General features: G+C 40.8%; 2 protein-coding genes across 2 annotated transcripts; one reads left to right on the plus strand and one right to left on the minus strand.

The window, feature by feature from the left end:
* Positions 1-4,964: 4,964 nt before the first annotated feature.
* LOC116302626 (uncharacterized) lies at positions 4,965-8,234 on the minus strand. Its single transcript, XM_031711963.1, has 3 exons — positions 8,136-8,234; positions 7,246-7,359; positions 4,965-6,395 (listed from the first exon to the last, which is right to left on the minus strand). The coding sequence occupies exons 2-3, from the start codon at positions 7,331-7,333 to the stop codon at positions 5,215-5,217; spliced, it is 1,269 nt and encodes a 422-aa protein (XP_031567823.1). The 5' UTR covers positions 7,334-7,359; positions 8,136-8,234; the 3' UTR covers positions 4,965-5,214.
* Positions 8,235-9,380: 1,146 nt separating this feature from the next.
* Positions 9,381-11,876, plus strand: LOC116302627 (ectonucleoside triphosphate diphosphohydrolase 5-like). The gene is made up of 2 exons (XM_031711965.2): positions 9,381-9,496; positions 10,342-11,876. The coding sequence occupies exons 1-2, from the start codon at positions 9,388-9,390 to the stop codon at positions 11,547-11,549; spliced, it is 1,317 nt and encodes a 438-aa protein (XP_031567825.1). The 5' UTR covers positions 9,381-9,387; the 3' UTR covers positions 11,550-11,876.
* Positions 11,877-19,034: the final 7,158 nt, after the last annotated feature.

The raw sequence follows: 19,034 nt of genomic DNA on the forward strand, positions 1-19,034 counted from the left end.
CCATAAAATAGCTAACACAATATTAGGGTGAAACACCCAAGATTGCGTGACAATGACAAGTGATGGCCAGACACGGGACGGCACGGACGTATGCACTGTGTGGCATCTTTTAGAGTGCGAAAGTGAAGGTTGTACAAGGTTGTTACCGAGGCCGACTGGATCCGGCGACTAGTGCGTTAACTGTACTATGTTGAGTACAATACGCTGTACTCCCGTGTCATAAACCTTAATACCGTGTGACATCTTTTAGGGTGCAATTCAACAGCGAAGGTTGTACAAGGATGTTGCCATGCACAACAAGTAACACTGTATGTAACCAAAACTCGGTGTACCGGGACTATTATTAAATGCCGGCGGGGATGATATATACGACACTCCATCTTGCAGATTTCACAATTATTTTAACTCGTATTTTTTGATACGAAAACTAATCTCTTTCTGACATGAAAGCGAACGATATCCTTTAGACAAACAATCAACTTTATATCTAATATAAGTTCAGCGTGAAGAGATTACTTTTCCAATTTAAAAACAAGGGATGGTTGCTTTGGATTAGAGTTTAAGCCAACATCAAGAGATGCAATGCCGAAAATCAAGGTCATCTGCAGTTGATCTTATGAAGTTATCTAGTGTTTTGTCTTTAACTGCTAAGGGGGTTGTTTCAAGAATAGCTTGCCCATGCGCGTGAATATCGTAGCAAGGGGACATTGAAAAGATGGCCTACGGAAACTTGAATTGACAATTCAATTTTGTGCTCTAATCACCTGAGTCGCTCCATTTTCCTTTTTTTTAAACTAGTTTCTGTCTCTGATTCCTAATTTCCAGACTTCAAGCCATGCAAAGCCCAACTTATTAAGCCGTAAGAAAGATTTATGCCCCTAAGGTTTGTGCAGGGGGAGAGGGCTCCGATGGCTATCGGTAGGAGGGAAAGACGCCCTTATTTGAACAAGAGGAGCTTGTCTTTCACGTCAGCCGCTTGCTTAGGCTAAATATATCGCTTCTCAGGTGTAAACTTAGTAAATACGAAAGAGCAAGTCACGAGAAAAAAAAACAACTCTGGCATGAGAATGCAAATGGTGGTAACCTAAATGCCTAAGAGCATTTTGTCAGTGATACAAATTATGTCGCTATATTTTGGCAGTTTTTTTTATAGAGAGAAATTCAACAGCTGTAGCAGTGCAATGAACGTATTTAGTTTCCATTTAATACTTCAGTACAGGAAGATATCATCTCTTTTGAAACGATTTACACCCAACTAATATCTTCATTGGCAATCTGCTGATACAACTGAGATTTTAGAACGACTAAAATCACGAGAAACGCCAAGCAAACCAATTCAAAATAGGTAAAAGAGAAGACTATATCGTCATAGAAAAGGTATGGTTAGGAATTATTTGCTTCAGTAACGATAGCCTTGTAATGGAGCTTGTAAACAACAAGGTCGTTATTTATGGTACAAGAGCTAATCTGTCGTCATTTCAAACGTCCCACGCAGGTCGTTGTTAATCACCATTCTAATTACCTCGGGGCGGTCTTTCAAAGCTTTGCTGAGCTTGTTTTTGGTCAACTTCACTGCGTGCGATCATCGGCTTATCACGTACGGGCATTTGTTGTGCAAGTTGCAAAATAATTGTCGAGTCATTCTTGTCGAGGCAAGATTTTTTTTACGGCCAAATTGAACCAGTATGATCGAGTCGCAAAACTCGCAAAACCCAAAGCCTCCGTCTCTCTATGCACCAGTGTTATGCTGGTTCCATCGGCTCAAAAACAGCACACAAAATATTGAACAGAGGATTCTCCATCTACAGAAAAAGTTTGGTCTCGAAAATTTACCTCAGAAAGGAAATATAACGAAAAACGTATCTCTTTCCCCTACGCTCCTTAGTAAATTTTGCCCCCCAAGCAATGTGGCGTCGGAAACCGTGAAAGGGTCTATTGAACTTATGAACTGAATGCAAGGCCACTTTGGTCGAGATTAGATAGAATCACGATAGAAAAGAGGTCACGGTAGTAGAATGACTTAATAAACAATATCCGATATTATTTCAAGCACAGTAGACTGATGAATACTGATCTGATGCATAAAAACTTGAGCACGCGAGAAATATACAAAGTGGGACAGAAAAGTACCTTCGAGCTGGGTAAAGATATATGCAATAAAATAAGGGGGAAAATTCGATTTCGAATTATTTTGCTTCAAGAGATTTTCTGGAGTCAGTCATTTTTGGCAGATTTGTGTTTCACACGCGAGGGTAATGCGTGACGCGAGGAAAGACTGGGTACTAACGGGGCTATTTAAGCCCTTTAGTTATCAGGCTGTCTCTGTCGTCTTTGAAGTTTGGGCGACGCAGAAACAAGTAAGATGTGGTTATCATACCAGAAACAACACTAAGCAACTAATTGGGGAAAAAAAGAAAAAAATCTAGAAACATTTTAAAGATCTTAAGTTATATATAAAATCGACTCATCACCTTCTAATTGTCGATATTGAGTGTGCTTACTCATTGGCTGCATTATAAGAATTAGCTTCGAAACAACTTTAAAAGTACTCTAAAGTCAACAAGGTGTTACGTTGCTAAAAATATCACGATTATTTGTGTACTCTTGTTTTGGTACTACACTACCGCTATCTAGACTAGAATGATAAATAACGCTGTTAGACCAACTCAAACTCAAGAGCTCTCAGAGACGTTGTTAAAAATAGCTCTATTTTTAGATTATTTTGGTCGTGTTTTTAGTTCGGTCAAGGTTTCTTATTTTAAAAGATGATGGCGAGTCTCACTGGTGTTTGGTTCATTCGTAGTAGCCAGTCATTTATAGTATATATACAGCCATTATATGCAAAACCTTTTCACATAGTTCCAACCTGGGTTCAAACCATTTACTCTCTTAATAGTACAATTTTCTAAAAATTGCCCTATTACACTGTGACGTCACTGCTTGTTTATGTGGGGGATAGAATCGCCAAATCCAATAGAAAAGTCAACAAAATTTGCTCCTAGCGAAACAGTTTAATCTAAAATGGCCTGGTTTTCAGATATAATATGTGTTAATATGTACTGAAAAATATTCTGAGCGTTTGCTGGCTATTCTACTTCTCTTCGTGGATTGATACGGGTTTTAGAACAATTTTCGGTGAATTTGCGTTGATTTGACCCCCTCCGACGACCATGAACCTTTGCGTTTAAACAACAGATTGTTTTGATGTGACGTCATAGTGAAATAGGGCAATTATAGGACTGAAATATATATACAACTCTACTTGCACCCTTGTATTTTCTTCGTGTCTCCGATGTCAAAGATCCAGGGTTCTACAAGATGTCAAACACTTACTAAATACATATTAGGTATCTGGAGGTTTGAGAGAAAGTACAAGAAGTGAAGTTACATATACTATACATATACATATGTCAGTGCCATAATTTTTTAGACAAGGTTTATAGATATATACTGAGTCAATCCCCCCCAAAAAAACTGGCATTGCAGTGCATTGTGGGACCGAGATAGACGCCATCTTGGAAATGTCTTCTAAAACTGTCCCACAATGCATTGCAGTGCCAACTCGGCCCAGTTTTTCCCTCAACCTTCGTCGGAATGACTTATATTAAAGCGTTCAATGAAACATGCTCTCTACTCGACACACACCGCTGCTCTCCTTTGATTAATTCACGCGAATTTTATAATTCAATTGACCATATTAGGCGATGGATGAAGTAGACCGTAAACCAATTTGTTTATTCAGTACCGGAAAATGAGTTGCGTTTAAAAAACGACGCCCGCTTGTCTGGGGTCTGAAAATAGCTATTAGAAAGAAACCTGCTTATTTCACATAGTCTCATGAAATGTAAGAGGTGAGCTAGATTTTGTGAGAACTTTAGCTAAGTTTGTTACGTTTGACACGCTATTGAAAGGGATATAGATTATTAGTAAATAATAAAAAATTAAACTTCAGTGACCTGTGGTTAATCATTAGTAATTATGTTATACATGATGGGTGACCAATATTGCTGTTTTGATCATAAACATGTACGCATGCTAATTTTCGCGTGACGACAGTAAATCCGTTAAACTTTAGTAATACTAAATAGCACAATTTCATGAAAATTCCATTGTTTTCTATTGTTTAATTAGCACTATTTTGTACTATTTAGTAATTAGTGTTTCACGGATTAATTGTTTGCACTCTAATAATAAAATTATTATTTATTATTATTCTAGTTCTTATGTAGTTTTGGTATGTGATTGGGCTCCACTAGTGTGATTAATACAATTCAAACACAGGAGTGATGTATAAGAAGGCTATCGTTTTTTCAGTTAACTCTCTCCTTCAAAGTGGCGCGCAATTGGACGTTTTGGCTTGCTTGGTATATAGGTAAGGTAGGGTAGGGTAGGTAGAGAAGGGTAAGGTAGTGTAAGGTAGGGTAGGGTAGGTAGAGTAGGGTAAGGTAGGGTAAGGTATTGTAGGTAAGGTAGGGAAAGGTAGCTAGGGCAGAGTATACGGTAGAGTAGGGTAGGTAGAGTAGAGTAGAGTAGGGTAAGGTAGGGTAAGGTAAGATATTGTAGGTAAGGTAGAGTAGGGTAGGTAGAGTAGAGTAGAGTAGAGTAGGGTAAGGTAGGGTAAGGTAGAGTACAGTAGGGTAAGGTAGGGTAAGGTAGAGTAAAGTAGGGTAAGGTAGGGTAGCTAGAGTAGGGTAGGATATGGGAGATAGGTAAGGTAGGGTAGGGTAGGCAAAAAGGGTTAATTGGTTTATAGGTTAGTACCTTAGGGTAGGGTAGGAGGTAGCGAAGCATAGGTTGAGCAGGGTGGATGCGTAGGTAAGGAAGGGTAGAGTAACGTAGCCTAGTTATAATTTTCAGGTAAGGAAATCAGCAAAAAGTCCAAACCACAAAATAAGCAGTCTACAGTATATCAAGATTATAAGATTATTAGATTGATGTATTTCATTTCAGATTACCTAGTACACTATAATATAATTTAATTTTAACTATAATATTGTAAACTGATTGTATTCATGTACAAATAAAGTTGTTGTTGTCATAACCAAAATCATCGAAATCTTCGAACCGATTCTAACGTTAACACTGTCAATGATAGCCTCAGTATATCTACGATGATATATCCGATGACCAAAAAAAACAAAGTTGCATATGGTGGAAGTCTTGATTATCGTTTTTCAATGCCATTGTTCAATGTAAAACAGATACCATATCTTCTTAATCTAGTAGTTTCATCTTCATCAACAGTTCGCCAAGACTTGTATCAACCTTCAGTCCTGCTATTTCGTTCTTGATTTCAATGCTTGTACTATCTTTCATTTTATACCCCTTGGTCAACATGAGGTATAAAAAGTTGCCATTAACGCAATTGAATATCACACGTGGACTACTTTTCCCGCCTTTAGCAGCTTTACCGTTCCCGCCACAAACGCGTCTGATCGCTGCATCCAGCTTGGCGGGAGTTAAATGCTCTGCGCAGCTATCGTATCCCAGCTGTTTCATCGTTTCTCCAACATCTGGATAACCAATGATTTTACCCTTGATAGGCTCTTTAAGATATGCACAGCCATTGATCTTATCACAGATGGATAGAAGAACACGACGAATTATGCTACGGCATTTTTCGATGTCACCTGTACCGACAATCCACTTTACTCCTCGCAAGCCTTTGAACCGCTTTTTGACACCTTTGGGTCCACAAGGACTCTCTATGACCGCTTTTCTCGGTGAAGAAATAGCCTTCAAATAAGTATTGAGTGGGAGAATATCTCCTTTTCTGAAGAAATTGGAGGTAACGACAGCATGGGAAATGCCAGCAATCGTTGTCAAATCCGTGACACTTTGATCAAGGACGCGCTTTTCAAACGATACCTCTGAACCCATTCTACTGTTGAAGCTTAGAACTCCAACAGTCTTGCTCGACAAGTCTCCAATAAGGAAGTTTATCAGCTGCCATTTGAACAACGCTTCGGTATGGGCTTTGAGTTCATCCACTGAAAACGGGCTCACAAGAAACGGCACTGTTTTATTAGCAAATACAAGGTTTATTTCTCCAATCTGTTTGAACCATGCAAAGGGGTTCTGGGCAACAAGTCTCTCGTTTACAGAAAACAAAATGGGCGAAGTCAAGTGTTGGTCACGTGGGATAGCCTTTTCTGCTGCTTTCACGAGAGGAAGGATGTACATTCCTATGGAAACATTGCCGCTGAAGACTTTATCATAGTCTATGGGAACCTCGCTCGGGGTAGTTTTGATCTTCTTGATGTCCGTCGGCTTGATTTCTCTGTCTTTTCGCAGAGAGAATTTATAGACAGATATTGATAATGTGTGTGGTTTATCTTGTGGAGTTATGACGATACCGTAGTCTGTACAAGGGGCAACGCATGGGTACAATTTTCCTGCGAAAACAAACGTTTGCATGGTTTAAAAACAGGCTTTAAATATGAATGAGAAACAAACAACCTTTTACAACTCCAGTAGTTACTGCGTTACAAATATTAATTTACGATCACAGTAACTACTGGGTTACAACATCAAAGCTTTTACAACACCAGTAGTTACTGGCTTACAAAAATTCATTTACAATCACAGTAACTACTGGGTTACAACATCAAAGCTTTTACAACACCAGTAGTTACTGGCTTACAAAAATTCATTTACAGTCACAGTAACTACTGGGTTACAACATCAAAGCTTTTACAACTCCAGTAGTTACTGGCTTACAAAAATTTATTTACAGTCACAGTAACTACTGGGTTACAACATCAAAGCTTTTACAACACCAGTAGTTACTGGCTTACAAAAATTCATTTACAGTCACAGTAACTACTGGGTTACAACATCAAAGCTTTTACAACACCAGTAGTTTAGCTTTTTGGGGAAGAGTCAATCTTGTACCCAGAGCCTGTATTTCTTCTGGCCTGCGGCGAAGAACAAGGGTTCTGGCACAATGCATTTTTTGGCGCATGCGCAATTATCCGACAGTAAATATAATCGATGAAAAACATGCTTTAATAAAACAGAGTTTTGTGTTAACTCTCGATCAAAATAAAAATTAGAAATCGGTAGCATATCTTATTTAATTTTGGCAAGTCTTAGAACGCATGCGCTTTTATGCCAGAGGCCTTTTTATTCGCCGCAGGCCAGAAGAAACGCAGGCTCTGGGTACGAGATCGGGGAAGAGTACCCAATCTCAACTGTCAATCGCCAAGAAGAAGGAAAGAATAATGAATTACGAATTGAACTTACCCAGTTCGGACACATATGCTCCTTCACTTGCGCGAAAAAGAAGCAGCAGCAGCAGCAACAAAACAAACAAATTTATGACACTGCGCATGACCAAAGCGGATGACAGCTGAGCAGCTGATAAAAAGTGAGAACCAATATTTTAGGCTTATACGGATTAGAAAGACCACGAAATAAATAATTTATATGTATAGATTTAAAAACTGTTATATATATATATATATATATATAAACAAAAACAAACAAAAAAACAAAAAACAAAAAACAAAAAAACAAAAAAAAAAACAAGCAAAAAAACGACAAAGCATACGATCATACGATCAGGTTTAACACTATCATACGATCGCGTTAAACCTGTTTTATTCGCGTCGATTCTCTACGAAACAAAACTTTAGTCATCTCAAAATTACCTTGGAAATTCGAGGAAGCATAAAGTAAAAATCAGACGAGATGTAAATAAGAATCAAGTTTGAAGTTTTCTTATTACAGAATTACAAGAGAGAAAAAAAAAAGAAAGAATGGAAGAAAAAAAGACAGAAAAAACAATAATTCGCCAATTAGGCAACGATTAAGGTGACAAGGTTTGTCTCTTTTTTTACTTTTTCAGAACATAAAGAAAGGACTTGATTTTAATATTAGAATTATTCCCGAAAAAGAAGCTCAACACGAAGCCATAACAGAGCTGGGCGAGCAATCCAATCACTTAATCAGGCCAGAGGTTAATCAATAATTCGCATAACACATATAGTTAGCTCTATAAAACCAAAATCAACAATATCAAATATTTTCAAAATTAATATGATATTTACAAAACAAAGTACTCGTACTCATTTGAACTAACATATATATAGTCAGATATAAAAACACTTATCTATCTATAAATATCATATTACCTTGATATGTTTCTTCAAAAATTTCGGATTCCAATTTTAAGACGAAATACTGGTATCAATGACAAAGTCTCGAGAAAAAAGGGGTACGCGTGACTGCGGGCGTACTGGTGGTCGTACTTAAGTCGGACGTGATTCACACAGGTGTTTTGTCCTTCCAAAAACGAGGGGAAAACAAGGAAATCTCGACAGGCAAGTAATATTTGAAAGATTTTTTTTTTTTTTTTTTTCCATTTTTTCTCTAAAATGTATTTTATTTTATGTTTAATTTAACATGTAAAGGTTTACGTGAAATATATATATATTTGATGCATTTTTAGATGCGTCGCTGGTATTTTAATATACTTTATTTTGTCTTCACACCCCAATTGTTCTTTATGCGTTGATATTTTTTCACCACTTGGAAGATATTAAGTAATTGAAGATATTGAGTCAACATCATAGTTTATTTTAATGTATTATTAGGTCAGTAATAGACTTCATATTACCAAATAAGTCAAAGGGTAGACCGCTTGCTGTGCGTCACTCTTATTTAATATTAGACTATAATACTAGTTGGATCTTGTTATCTTTGGTCAACAGGCGCATTTTTTGTTAGTACCTTATTTATAGTACCCTTGTTTTTTGGTAACCCAGTGGTTTATCTTTACTTTTAAAAAAACTCGTGATAGTTATTTATGTCTTATTCCTCATCAAATATAAATTTAGCCATGGAATTCTAAGAAAATTATGCGACATTTATTGATATTTACCTTTTGACAGTAGATGTCGAGAGTAGATAGCATTTATATAGCGAGTCATTTAAAATATTCATGGATATTAGTTTGGTATATATCACAAAAAATATTCTTTACAAATAATATGAAAAAATACTTATATATGTTATTTACCGTCCTATAGTCGGTCCGGATAGGGAAAAACTGTGCCGGAGGTCTTGAATATACAGCCGACGCCGTTAGGTCGAGGACCGCTTTCAAGACCGAGGGCACAGTTTTTCCCTATCCGGACCAACTATAGGACGGTAAATAACTTATTTCTTTTTTCCCCGTGCTTTTTTTAAATTTGTTTTTGTAATCGTTATGTTTTGTTGTTTAGCGGCACTGAAAGGATATCGGACCGCGAGCGCGGGCAGATACTTACAAAATACCGCCCGCTCACACAGCCAATCAGAACGCATGATTGTTTAGCATACCGGACCGGAAAAAAAAAATCAATATAATTTAATATAATTTTCTCTCTTTTACAGGTCATCGCGATGGTCTTCATGTTGTTTGTTCAATCGCCACTCCCACATGGTATATTCTACTTCATATTGACTGTTCTCATGGTTGATACGACAAGTTCTGCCACCGTAGCGCAAAATGGTAAGCTTTCCTTCGAAAAAGGCGATAATTTAACATTGAAAGTTTTAGAAAATGAAATATTAGTATATGTAATAGGACTCCATGCTGTCCAATAAAGAAATAATTGGACGAGGAAAATTCCGAGGACTGACAAAATTTGATGAGGTCATAGGCCGAGTCCTATTTGGCAGTCAGAGGAATTTTTCGAGTCTAATTATTTTTTGATTGGGGAGCATGAAATCCCATTACCAATTAATTATATAGCTGCCTAATTAATCCCATATCAACAAGACCTGTCCAATTAAGAAAGTAATTGTACAGTTACCTATATGGGATTAACGAGAAGCTGTATAATTAGAATGTGAAAGATGACGGCCATGTTGGATGACGTAACGACAAAAACCTATTGCATTCGTCAAAATTCTCAAAAATGGCAGCTGTCGTATTGTATATAGAGGTTTTCTGCAGTACATTTAGCGGTACGTTGAAAATAGTTTAGAGTGAAAATCAGATTTGTTTTAATACTCTCAAAGCGTACGCTCATCACTGACACCAAAATACCGAGTTGGCTTTTTGTGACGTCATGACCGCCATATTGAATTCTGTTTTTCCAAAAGACGATGCCTTTGTCATGCCTTTATATTTGTTTAAAATGGACTGCATTCGAAGGGCAATATTATGTTGAAATACGTTTTACTTTAAAAGAAGTATTTGAATTTATTGATCGCGAGGTTGGTACTGGCATTAGGTCATGAAAACGAGGCTTGTGGGACAAAATATGGCAATGAAATTTTGAAATTGTGTCTTTACCAAATGGGTCAATTTTAAGAGTGTACGAGCTAACGATACGTTTATTAATTCGTTAGGTCGTATTTCTCCTTGCAAAGCGCCGTGCACAGAATACGGCATCGTTGCTACTGCGAGGTTAGAAAGGATAGATTTGAAAATATACAAAGTAGTAAGGCGTGCCGAAGACGAAATAGCCAAAGCATCAGACGTACGTCAGGTGGTCGCCAGTCCTGGTCAATGGCAGATCAACATCACCGCTATCCTATACGAGCCGCAGACATTTGATCCTATTTTGAAAGCCTTAGTAGAATCTGCAAAGAAGGTTATTCCAGTAAACAATCGTTTCTCGACGCCATTTTTCTTTCTAGTGTTGCAGTCAGAAAAGGGAGTTTACGGAGAAGCACTCAACGCCATGTCTTTAAGAGTCATTGGATTTTTGAACAATCTCAACAACCATCCATTTCTGCCTCCAAGCAAGCGATCTATTGCAATCATTCACGAAAGGAGCGAGATCTTATTCAAATGGTTAACGGTCAATTTTCTAGCAGGATATTTCGATCAAGAGAAATCACATTCAAAAGTTGGCGTACTGGGTTTAAGCCTTAACACAGTCACACAGATCGCGTATCCGGTTCACAGTACAAGCATGAACACTACAGAGTTTGTCACCATCGGCACAATGCCGTACCTCTTAATTGCGCAATCCTACACTACAGAAGGTTTCGGGACGACTTTACGAGAGTACTTTACTAAATTAGGCCAAGTACAAGGCCAAGGCAAACAAACCAGTCCATGTAGTCCACAGGGAGCCCAAGTACAGGTTGTTGATGGCGATATAGTAAAGCAGTATATTGGGAACGGCAATGTCCAGCAATGCCTAAAGATTCTCAATGACGTCATTTTGAATGATTACGGTCGTTGGACTCGCAGTCCTTACATACGAAAACCGCCAAAATATATTAAATTCTACGCCTTGCCGCAGGTCGTGAACGTGCTAAATGAGATCGGATGTCTTGGATGTGAGAAGGTCTTCACTCCCGCCAAAATCAATGCGGCAGCGCGTCTGTCCTGCAGTAGCTCACAGCCTAGGAACGGTGATCTACCGTCCACCAAGAATTGCCTTAATGCCAATTTCTTTTACCTTATGCTAACAGAGTCATACCATTTTGAAGATAACACTCCCATTACTGTTCTGCCGAAGTCAGTACACGGAATCGACGAGGACTGGGCATTAGGAGCCTTACTTTACAAGTTGCGGTTGTTGAGCTATAAAATTGTGCCTTAAGGACCGATTTACGTCACGTCCACACTGTGTTTTTGTCTGAAAACGCATAGTTTTACATGTTTTGGCCTTGCGTCAATAATACTAAAAAACCCTCACCCCACCCTCCCTTCCCGAATTATCTAATGGTCTGTCTCTTAGTGTTGACGGGTAAAATCACTTTCAAAACGCTAGTGTGGACGCGGAGCTTTCGATGCTTTCCGGTGAGACGAAAACGATGCGTTTCGAAAACGCCTGCATTAGTGTGGACGGGGCTTTAGTATCATTTTAGCCGCTTTGTTATAATGATAATTGCATAATTCGATGATTTTTATGCAGTATAAAGGCACGATAAAGGCTCTTCAGTGTGAAGAGCTGGACTCGTGTTTTGAGCTATTAATTTATTTTACAAATATGTTTTCATAGATAAATAAGTAAATATTATATATATTTGTTATTTTATATTAATAATCTCTCCTTTTTTGTTTTATAATTATAGCAATATTCTTATCACGTCTCATATTATAATGAATTATTAGTTAATTATTATTGTCAATAAAGTTATTTAGTTAGTATAAAGGCACGATTACACCCGGAGCAATTTTCTGTGCAACTTGTCTCGCAAGAGCGTTACGACATAAGTTCAAAGAGAGTTAACACGGTGCAATGGAGAATCAATCGCTGCCAAACGTAATAATAAATCCAGTACGCTCATTCGCCACCATTTACGTCTTACGCTGCATTATTCACCTACAGGTCAATATAATGCGTGCTCGCGCACTCTTGCAGAGATAAATAAAATTTAAAACATTTATTAAATTCATTGAATTCACTTAAAAAATACTAAAACGACTCGCCAGTTAATATTCCCCGATATTCGATTCACCTTTTGGTGAATAATTGTTAAATATCTTTACATGTGAAAGTAATTCTCAGGAACTACATCAAATAGTAAAAATCCACTAAAATTGTATTTCATTAATAAATACCGTATATTTAAACAGAATATTACGTGGCCGCTTCGAGTTACGGATTACCTCCTCCTGTTGAGAATATCTTACGAGTGAGCTGCGCTGCGTAAGATATCAACTCAATGCTCCAGAATCTGTATCTCCGTACGGTTATGCAATATCCTCTATTTATTTGCCAATGATGAAACTTACCCAAGGAGGGAAAACACAGGTATAAATGCTGCTGACAATGTCAATCCAATAAATAAAAATACTTAATAATCTTGCGCAGTTATTGATTCGTGTTTTTTCAACGCATATGAGAATTTGTTCGTGCGAGGCACATTTAGTTGCCTGTGCCAAAGAAGATCCTTTTCTCAGCTAAAGAAACTGCGTGTATTTCGTTCTACCCAACATTCTCAGCACCTTTGTTCTTCTTGGCTACATAACGAAGTGCATTCTAGTCTAGCTTAGGTCAATATATATTTTTTTGAATTTTGCCCTACATGAGGGATCTTGGCTTTTGATTGGTTAAAGCAGAAGGTAAGGGATGGGAGATGAACTTAATGTAGCCTGTTTGTTAGCCACCCAAGACATTCTGGTATAGCTTGAGGAAAGATAAAAATATCCAAGACCCTTCTATCTGCATTTGTTATTTAAAACAAATGAAAAAATAAGACGACTAATACGCAACATAATAGGCAAATCCTTTCTTTCTTTTTGAGCTCTGCTTTCATCTGTAAAACAGACATACTCCCTTTGACTACAGTTGTAGATTTATAACACAAATTAAACAACTTCCGGTAATTATTTTACTTTACTTCCGGTTTTAAAGATAATTGTATATTTACTTCAGCAGCAGTAAGGGGGACTCGCGGTCAATGTCAAAGATTTACGGGTTTTACAGGCGCTTTAAGGAAGGCGCCGGCAGCGGGAAATACCCGCGCGACAAGTCCTTACTGCTGCTGTGTTGGGAATCAAAGATATCGCAAACGGAGGTTAAGATATCCTTTACATATAGATGGACACCATCACAAGCATTCGAAATAAAACTGTGCGCCGACTGCGAACTCAGGTGTTGGATCGCCTGGATGCTGACTTTGCCTTCACAACATTTATGGAGGGAGATACGGACGAGACGGTGACAGAAGAAAGGGCTGAAAGAATAATTAACTTAATACCCGAAGGTAACTACCGGTTGGAGCTAACGTTCATAAAGTATTTAGACGGCGAGTGGATGATAGAAAAGGGGCGCAATCCTATCAGGGCGTCTGGTAAGAAGGACCTGTTTGTCTTGAACGAAAACACGCGCCCGGGAGCATTGGTAGGAATAGACATGCTGTTCTACGAGGTTGCTTACCCTGTTACCGTAGTCATTTACGGTGCGTACAAGATAAAGACGCCAGACGTTAAGAAGTTGAAACCGATGCGACATCCCGGTAATTGCGTAGGGAAGTTAGTAAGAGAGTTCTTTGAAGACTCCTCTCGGGGCGGTAAACTGACTTTAAAGAGAAGAGAAGCCATCAGGAAATGGGAAAAAGATACTAATAGGACCGGAGGGTCGATAGACAACATCAAGAAGTTAGAAACGGCGCTGGAGAGGCGAATCCACTGATGTGAAAGATATCACCGACGGCTTTATTTACTCCGGAACACACAAATATGGGGGCCGTGGTGCGCCTATAGTCATCTACCAGCACAATGGGCACGCCTGGCGCGAACTGCGGTTCCCAAGAAAGAAGGAAACGAAGGTCTATAAGAATTCTCCATTGGCAGAGTTAATCCATGAGAATTCCATTTGGTTGATGGATTCAGAAGGAAGTCAGTTTATGACGCAAGACGGCACTTTGTATCGACCCGAAATTGAACAACAGCGCATTCAAAGCGCCTGTGAGACCTTAGGGGAAGACTTCTCTGACGAGGTCCTTAGCAGTCGCAGCTTGGACTTCTTAGCCGCAAAGAAAAGAAATGGATGGAAACCTACCCCAAAAGAGTTCGGAGACATAGCCAAAGCCTGTGTAGAACACGGTCACGGTGGTCTGTGGAACATGGAATACGACGAAGACCAATACGTGTCTTTGGATATGAAACACTGTTACGCTGCAAGCTTTAAAGGTCTAGGAGATTGTAAGGAATATTACGACCGTTACGGACATCCAGACTCCCAATTCTTCCGTGTGTCTCTAGATGGTCACTACGACTCCCCGGCAACGGGGTTTGTACGATTGACCTCTTGGAAATTAGCGTCGGGCCTGCATCCAATAATCTATGCGTGGTACGGAAAGCACCTGCAGGAGAAAGAATGGATACCGGTGCCCTTATTGAAGTTCTTTGAAGAGCGTAAGCTGCTCGAATACACAGCGCATGAAGCCATACTTTGTCATAGCGCCTTTACACAATGGCTCCCAGAGCACAACCCCACAGCGCGGATTGTTATAGGTAAATTCACACAGGGCGCTAAAGAAGGAGAAAAACATATGCAGCGTCGCTTGATAACAGACGAAGGCGAACTAAGCTTCCTTATAAAGCGCGCACATGACCAAGGAACGATGGTGTCCGTGGAGAAATGGGATTATTTCATAGAAGCCGAGCAGAGAGAACGTAAGTGGAATGCTTTGTGTTACTACCAGGACCATCGACCGCAGTATTATCATCTGCGTGCCAGCATGCTTGCATATGCGCACATTAACCTTCTCGCGATGTTACTGCGGTTTGACAAAGAGGACGTTCCGCGCGTAGCTACGGATTCCTTGTACGTAAAGCCCGAAGTGTTAGAAAAGATGAAGGAATTCTACACCGACGACGAACTCGCAGAAAGTGGTCAATGGCGTGTCAAAGATGAAGAAATAAAAGCTTGGAGAGAACGCGTAGAATATCACGGCGAGCACACCCGGGGCACCGTAACGCCGACGGAAGAGCCATTACCGTCGGTTGCGGACCCAATCTCTTACCAACGCTTCTCTTACCTTTACGGTACGGGAGGCAGCGGTAAGACGACGCGCGTACTGCAGTTATTCCCAAAAGTAAAGGTGCTAACGCCAACGCACCGTTTGGAAAGAGAACTCTGCGAAATGGGCCACGACGCTCAAACGTACCACAGCTTCTTTCGTTGGAATGGCCAAAAGTGGGTACCAGAGGCCATCCATGACATACCTCCGGTGATACTTTGGGATGAGATTTGCACCGTACCTTTGGAAATCCTGCAGGAGTTCGTAGAATTCCTCCGTGGAAAGTGTCAAGTGATATTCGCCGGAGATCCCTGCCAGCCTCCTCCAATAGCCGGAGAGATGCCCCACGAATGGCTAAAAGATTTCGTAGACCATGCGGAGGAAATTAACGCCGACTACCGCAGCAAGGATCAAATAAGAAACCTGAAAGCGGAATTGAGGGGCCTCAGTGACGCCGAGCAATGCAAAACACTGCGCAAACGCGTACGGGCGAAGAAATACGAGGACTTCCTTTACACATGGCATCCAAAGGATCTGGTGCTGAGCAGCAAACGCGCAGCACAGTCTCGCATACAAAAGGATTTGCTAAATATACACCGAGAGCGCTTCCCTACGCATCCCGTACCTATTTGCTACAAACCCCACGACACCCGCATGCAAAAAAGAGACGTCTGGGTACCTGGTACCGACATCCAACTGCAGAACGCAGTAACGCATGATAAAGCCTGGGTGCCCATAGAAAAGGTGGAAAGAATTACCTCCCATCCAGACTGGCGCTTGGGTTATTGCATGACAGTCCATAGTGCGCAGGGGCTTACCATAAAAGAAACCTTATGGATCATAGACCAGCGGCTGTGTTGGAGCAACCTTATTTACACCGCCGTAAGCCGCGTAGAATATGCCAAGCAGTTGAAAAGAGCCTGGGGGCCGCAACTGCGCTACGATAAGACGCCAGGGGACGTAGCCAAAGAGAACATTGCCAAGAAACTCCTTCGCTACAAGCGGCACGACGAAGAAAAGAGTACGGATCCCCGCTATGCGGGGGTCAAATTCGACCTATGCGTGGACGACGTCTATAAGAAAGGGGCAAGGTGTGCCAAATGTAACATACCTCTACTATGGAGGTTTGACCCGAATGACGATCAGCAGTTCTCCGTGGATCGCATAAATAATAAACGCGGCCATTGCAGAGGTAACGTAAGGTTGACATGCCTAGAATGTAATCGTGTGCGTGGAGCAGCACTACTCTGAGTCTTTGGGGACTATGAGCAGCTCTTCCTTGACAAATCCACGACTTGGGCCATCTAGGTAATACAACACGGGTTGCCCTTCCTTGGTGACGGACTTTGAAATCTCATACATTTCCAGGGACCAGTTGGGATCCGTGGCTCTCTTACTGCCACCTTCGAGTTCCCCCGGCTGATAGAGGTATCTGACCACTATGTTGCGGGGGAGCTTTTTTTCCTTCAGTCCGACCGCCCTCGAACTTCTGACGTAGGACTTGTATTCCTCGTGTTTCTTTTTTATGGCATCCCTGGGTTTTATTCCCGTAGCCCTGGCCGCCTCGTTGTTCAAGGCCGCGACGACCTGGGGGAGCCTCTGGGTCCATTCCCTGTTGCGTTTGGAGGGATCTTCCAGCTCTTTCCAATACTGGTACCCAAAGAGACGCTCAGGCCAGGGTCTTATTAAATCTTTCAACAATGCTCTGACCCCTGTGGTACTCAGGCTTCGGCTCTCCTAATCTTGGTGCTGTGGTCTTTCAAGGTCTTAGTAACCACGCCCATGAACTCCGTCCCCGCATCCACTTGCAGCAGCTTAGGCCATTTCAAGACGCGCTTATAAATCCTACCTAGGGCTTCTGCGACTTCTCCAGAATCCTTGCTGGTTATGGGTTCGGCGTCCTTGTATCTGCTTGCGATATCAACTACGGTCAAAGCGTATTTATAGGTCTTTCTTCTCACCTTGTCGTGCGGTAAGAAAAGCAAATCCGCCTGATGAACTTCATTGGGGGTATTTACGGTGAAGCTGGGCCTGGGAATGTACTTAGGCACGGGAAGATAAACCTGCCAGAGGGTTTGTTTTCTTAACCAATTCTTAGCCGTCTCTTCTGATACCCTGGCCGCGGTCGCGAGTTTCTTAATAGCTGACGCTCCTTTCCAATAGCCTTCAGGCCCATAGTAAATCCTTTTGAGTTTGTCCTCTACGCGGCCCATTATATGAATTCCAAAACAAGATTGATCTTTCGCCCGTTGAAATCCACCGTCTCTCCGTCCACTTTAATGGTGATGTTTATGCTTTCTACCAAATGAGACAAGTCATAGCTTAAAGAAATGGGAGTGTATTCTACCAGGTCAAATGGATTACCTTTAGGCGGAAACTTGGACATAAGAGAAGACTTTTCTCCATTGTTGTAACTATGGACCAAGTCGCAATAGACTTCGTAAGAGGATGCGACTTTCCATTTCACAGGTATGGCTGTGTCGGTAATTGTCTTGCCTGAGGCACATAATAAAGATCCCAATGGGTCAGACTTTCCAAAAGTCATTGAATAGTTTGGCATATTGTGTTTGAGGGTCATTTCGTGCGGCAACCCCGTAGTGAGAGTATAACCGTGTTTTGCTAATTCCTTGGCCAGTGTGATTGGTGTGTAATGTCCATCGGGCAGCAATACGGCTTGATAGTTAGATCCTCCTGTATGCTCAGTGACTATGCCCCTAATCAGGTTATGCCAAGAATTGTACAAAGAGCAACTTATGAGCCGAACCTTATGGGCTTTGATGGGAGGATTCAAGTAAGTGGTAAAGTCATTCTTGTCGCTTTCCAAAAAGACGATCATTATATTAGATACGCCAAAGCCGCGCCTCCTGCCAGCCCTGCAACTCCTACAAATACCAGCTCATTGTCTTTTTGTTTCTTAGAAGGCTGGTAGTAATTCTTGAAGTGAGGCCTTTTCAACCCCGTTAATGCCGCGGGGTGTGCTTGCGCATAAAGTTTGAAGGCGTAGTCTGTGTTTTCGAAGTTCTTATCCGCCTGCATCTTGTCTTGGTAGTTCTCATCCAACCAATCCCTGTAAGCTTGTCTTTTTTCATTCCAAGCTGCCACGTCTCGCTGATATTTCTCCAGCGCTAAGTCGTGTCTCTTCCTTTCGGCGGCCAATTCTCCGCTTTTGTCGCCTCTGACTAATCTATCCAAATACTGACCACCATAATTAGCTCCAGTGAATGCTAAAGCTGCAATAACTCCACCTACGACCACGCCAGCCATATATATTAGAAAATCACACCGTAGGTAGGTACTTTTCCTTCTGTAGGTAATTTCTTAGCATGATAGCCCCGCATACGGCAGCGATCATCTTAGCAAAGTTACTCAGGTTTTTGCTTGGGTCCTCAGTAAGGTCCTCCTTTAGGACTTTCTTACCTACCCAGCCAATACCGGCGATGATGGAGGTTGTGATAGCAGCTTCTTGGACGGCGTCAATTAATTTAGTTGACATTATATTACAAAGCGAGAAGGTTACTCCATTTCAGGGATTTTGCTTCTAGGCTCCTGCACGGGTGCGTGATATGTTGGCGGCTCCCACTTTACTTTTGGCTTCGTAGCCCGCCATTGTA

This window comes from Actinia tenebrosa, unplaced genomic scaffold (genome assembly GCF_029948245.1).
Source record: "Actinia tenebrosa isolate PJP-AT-01 unplaced genomic scaffold, QUT_ActTen_1.0 PGA_scaffold0__85_contigs__length_37466705, whole genome shotgun sequence".
Lineage (NCBI taxonomy): Eukaryota > Metazoa > Cnidaria > Anthozoa > Actiniaria > Actiniidae > Actinia > Actinia tenebrosa.

Excerpts from the sequence above, each read along its gene's own strand:
- LOC116302626 (XM_031711963.1), bottom strand. The coding sequence starts at position 7,333 with ATGCGCAGTGTCATAAATTTGTTTGTTTTGTTGCTGCTGCTGCTGCTT. Across the intron at positions 6,396-7,245 it reads AGCATATGTGTCCGAACTGG|GAAAATTGTACCCATGCGTT; the intron begins GTAAGTTCAATT and ends TTGTTTTCGCAG.
- LOC116302627 (XM_031711965.2), top strand. The coding sequence starts at position 9,388 with ATGGTCTTCATGTTGTTTGTTCAATCGCCACTCCCACATGGTATATTC. Across the intron at positions 9,497-10,341 it reads TGCCACCGTAGCGCAAAATG|GTCGTATTTCTCCTTGCAAA; the intron begins GTAAGCTTTCCT and ends TTAATTCGTTAG.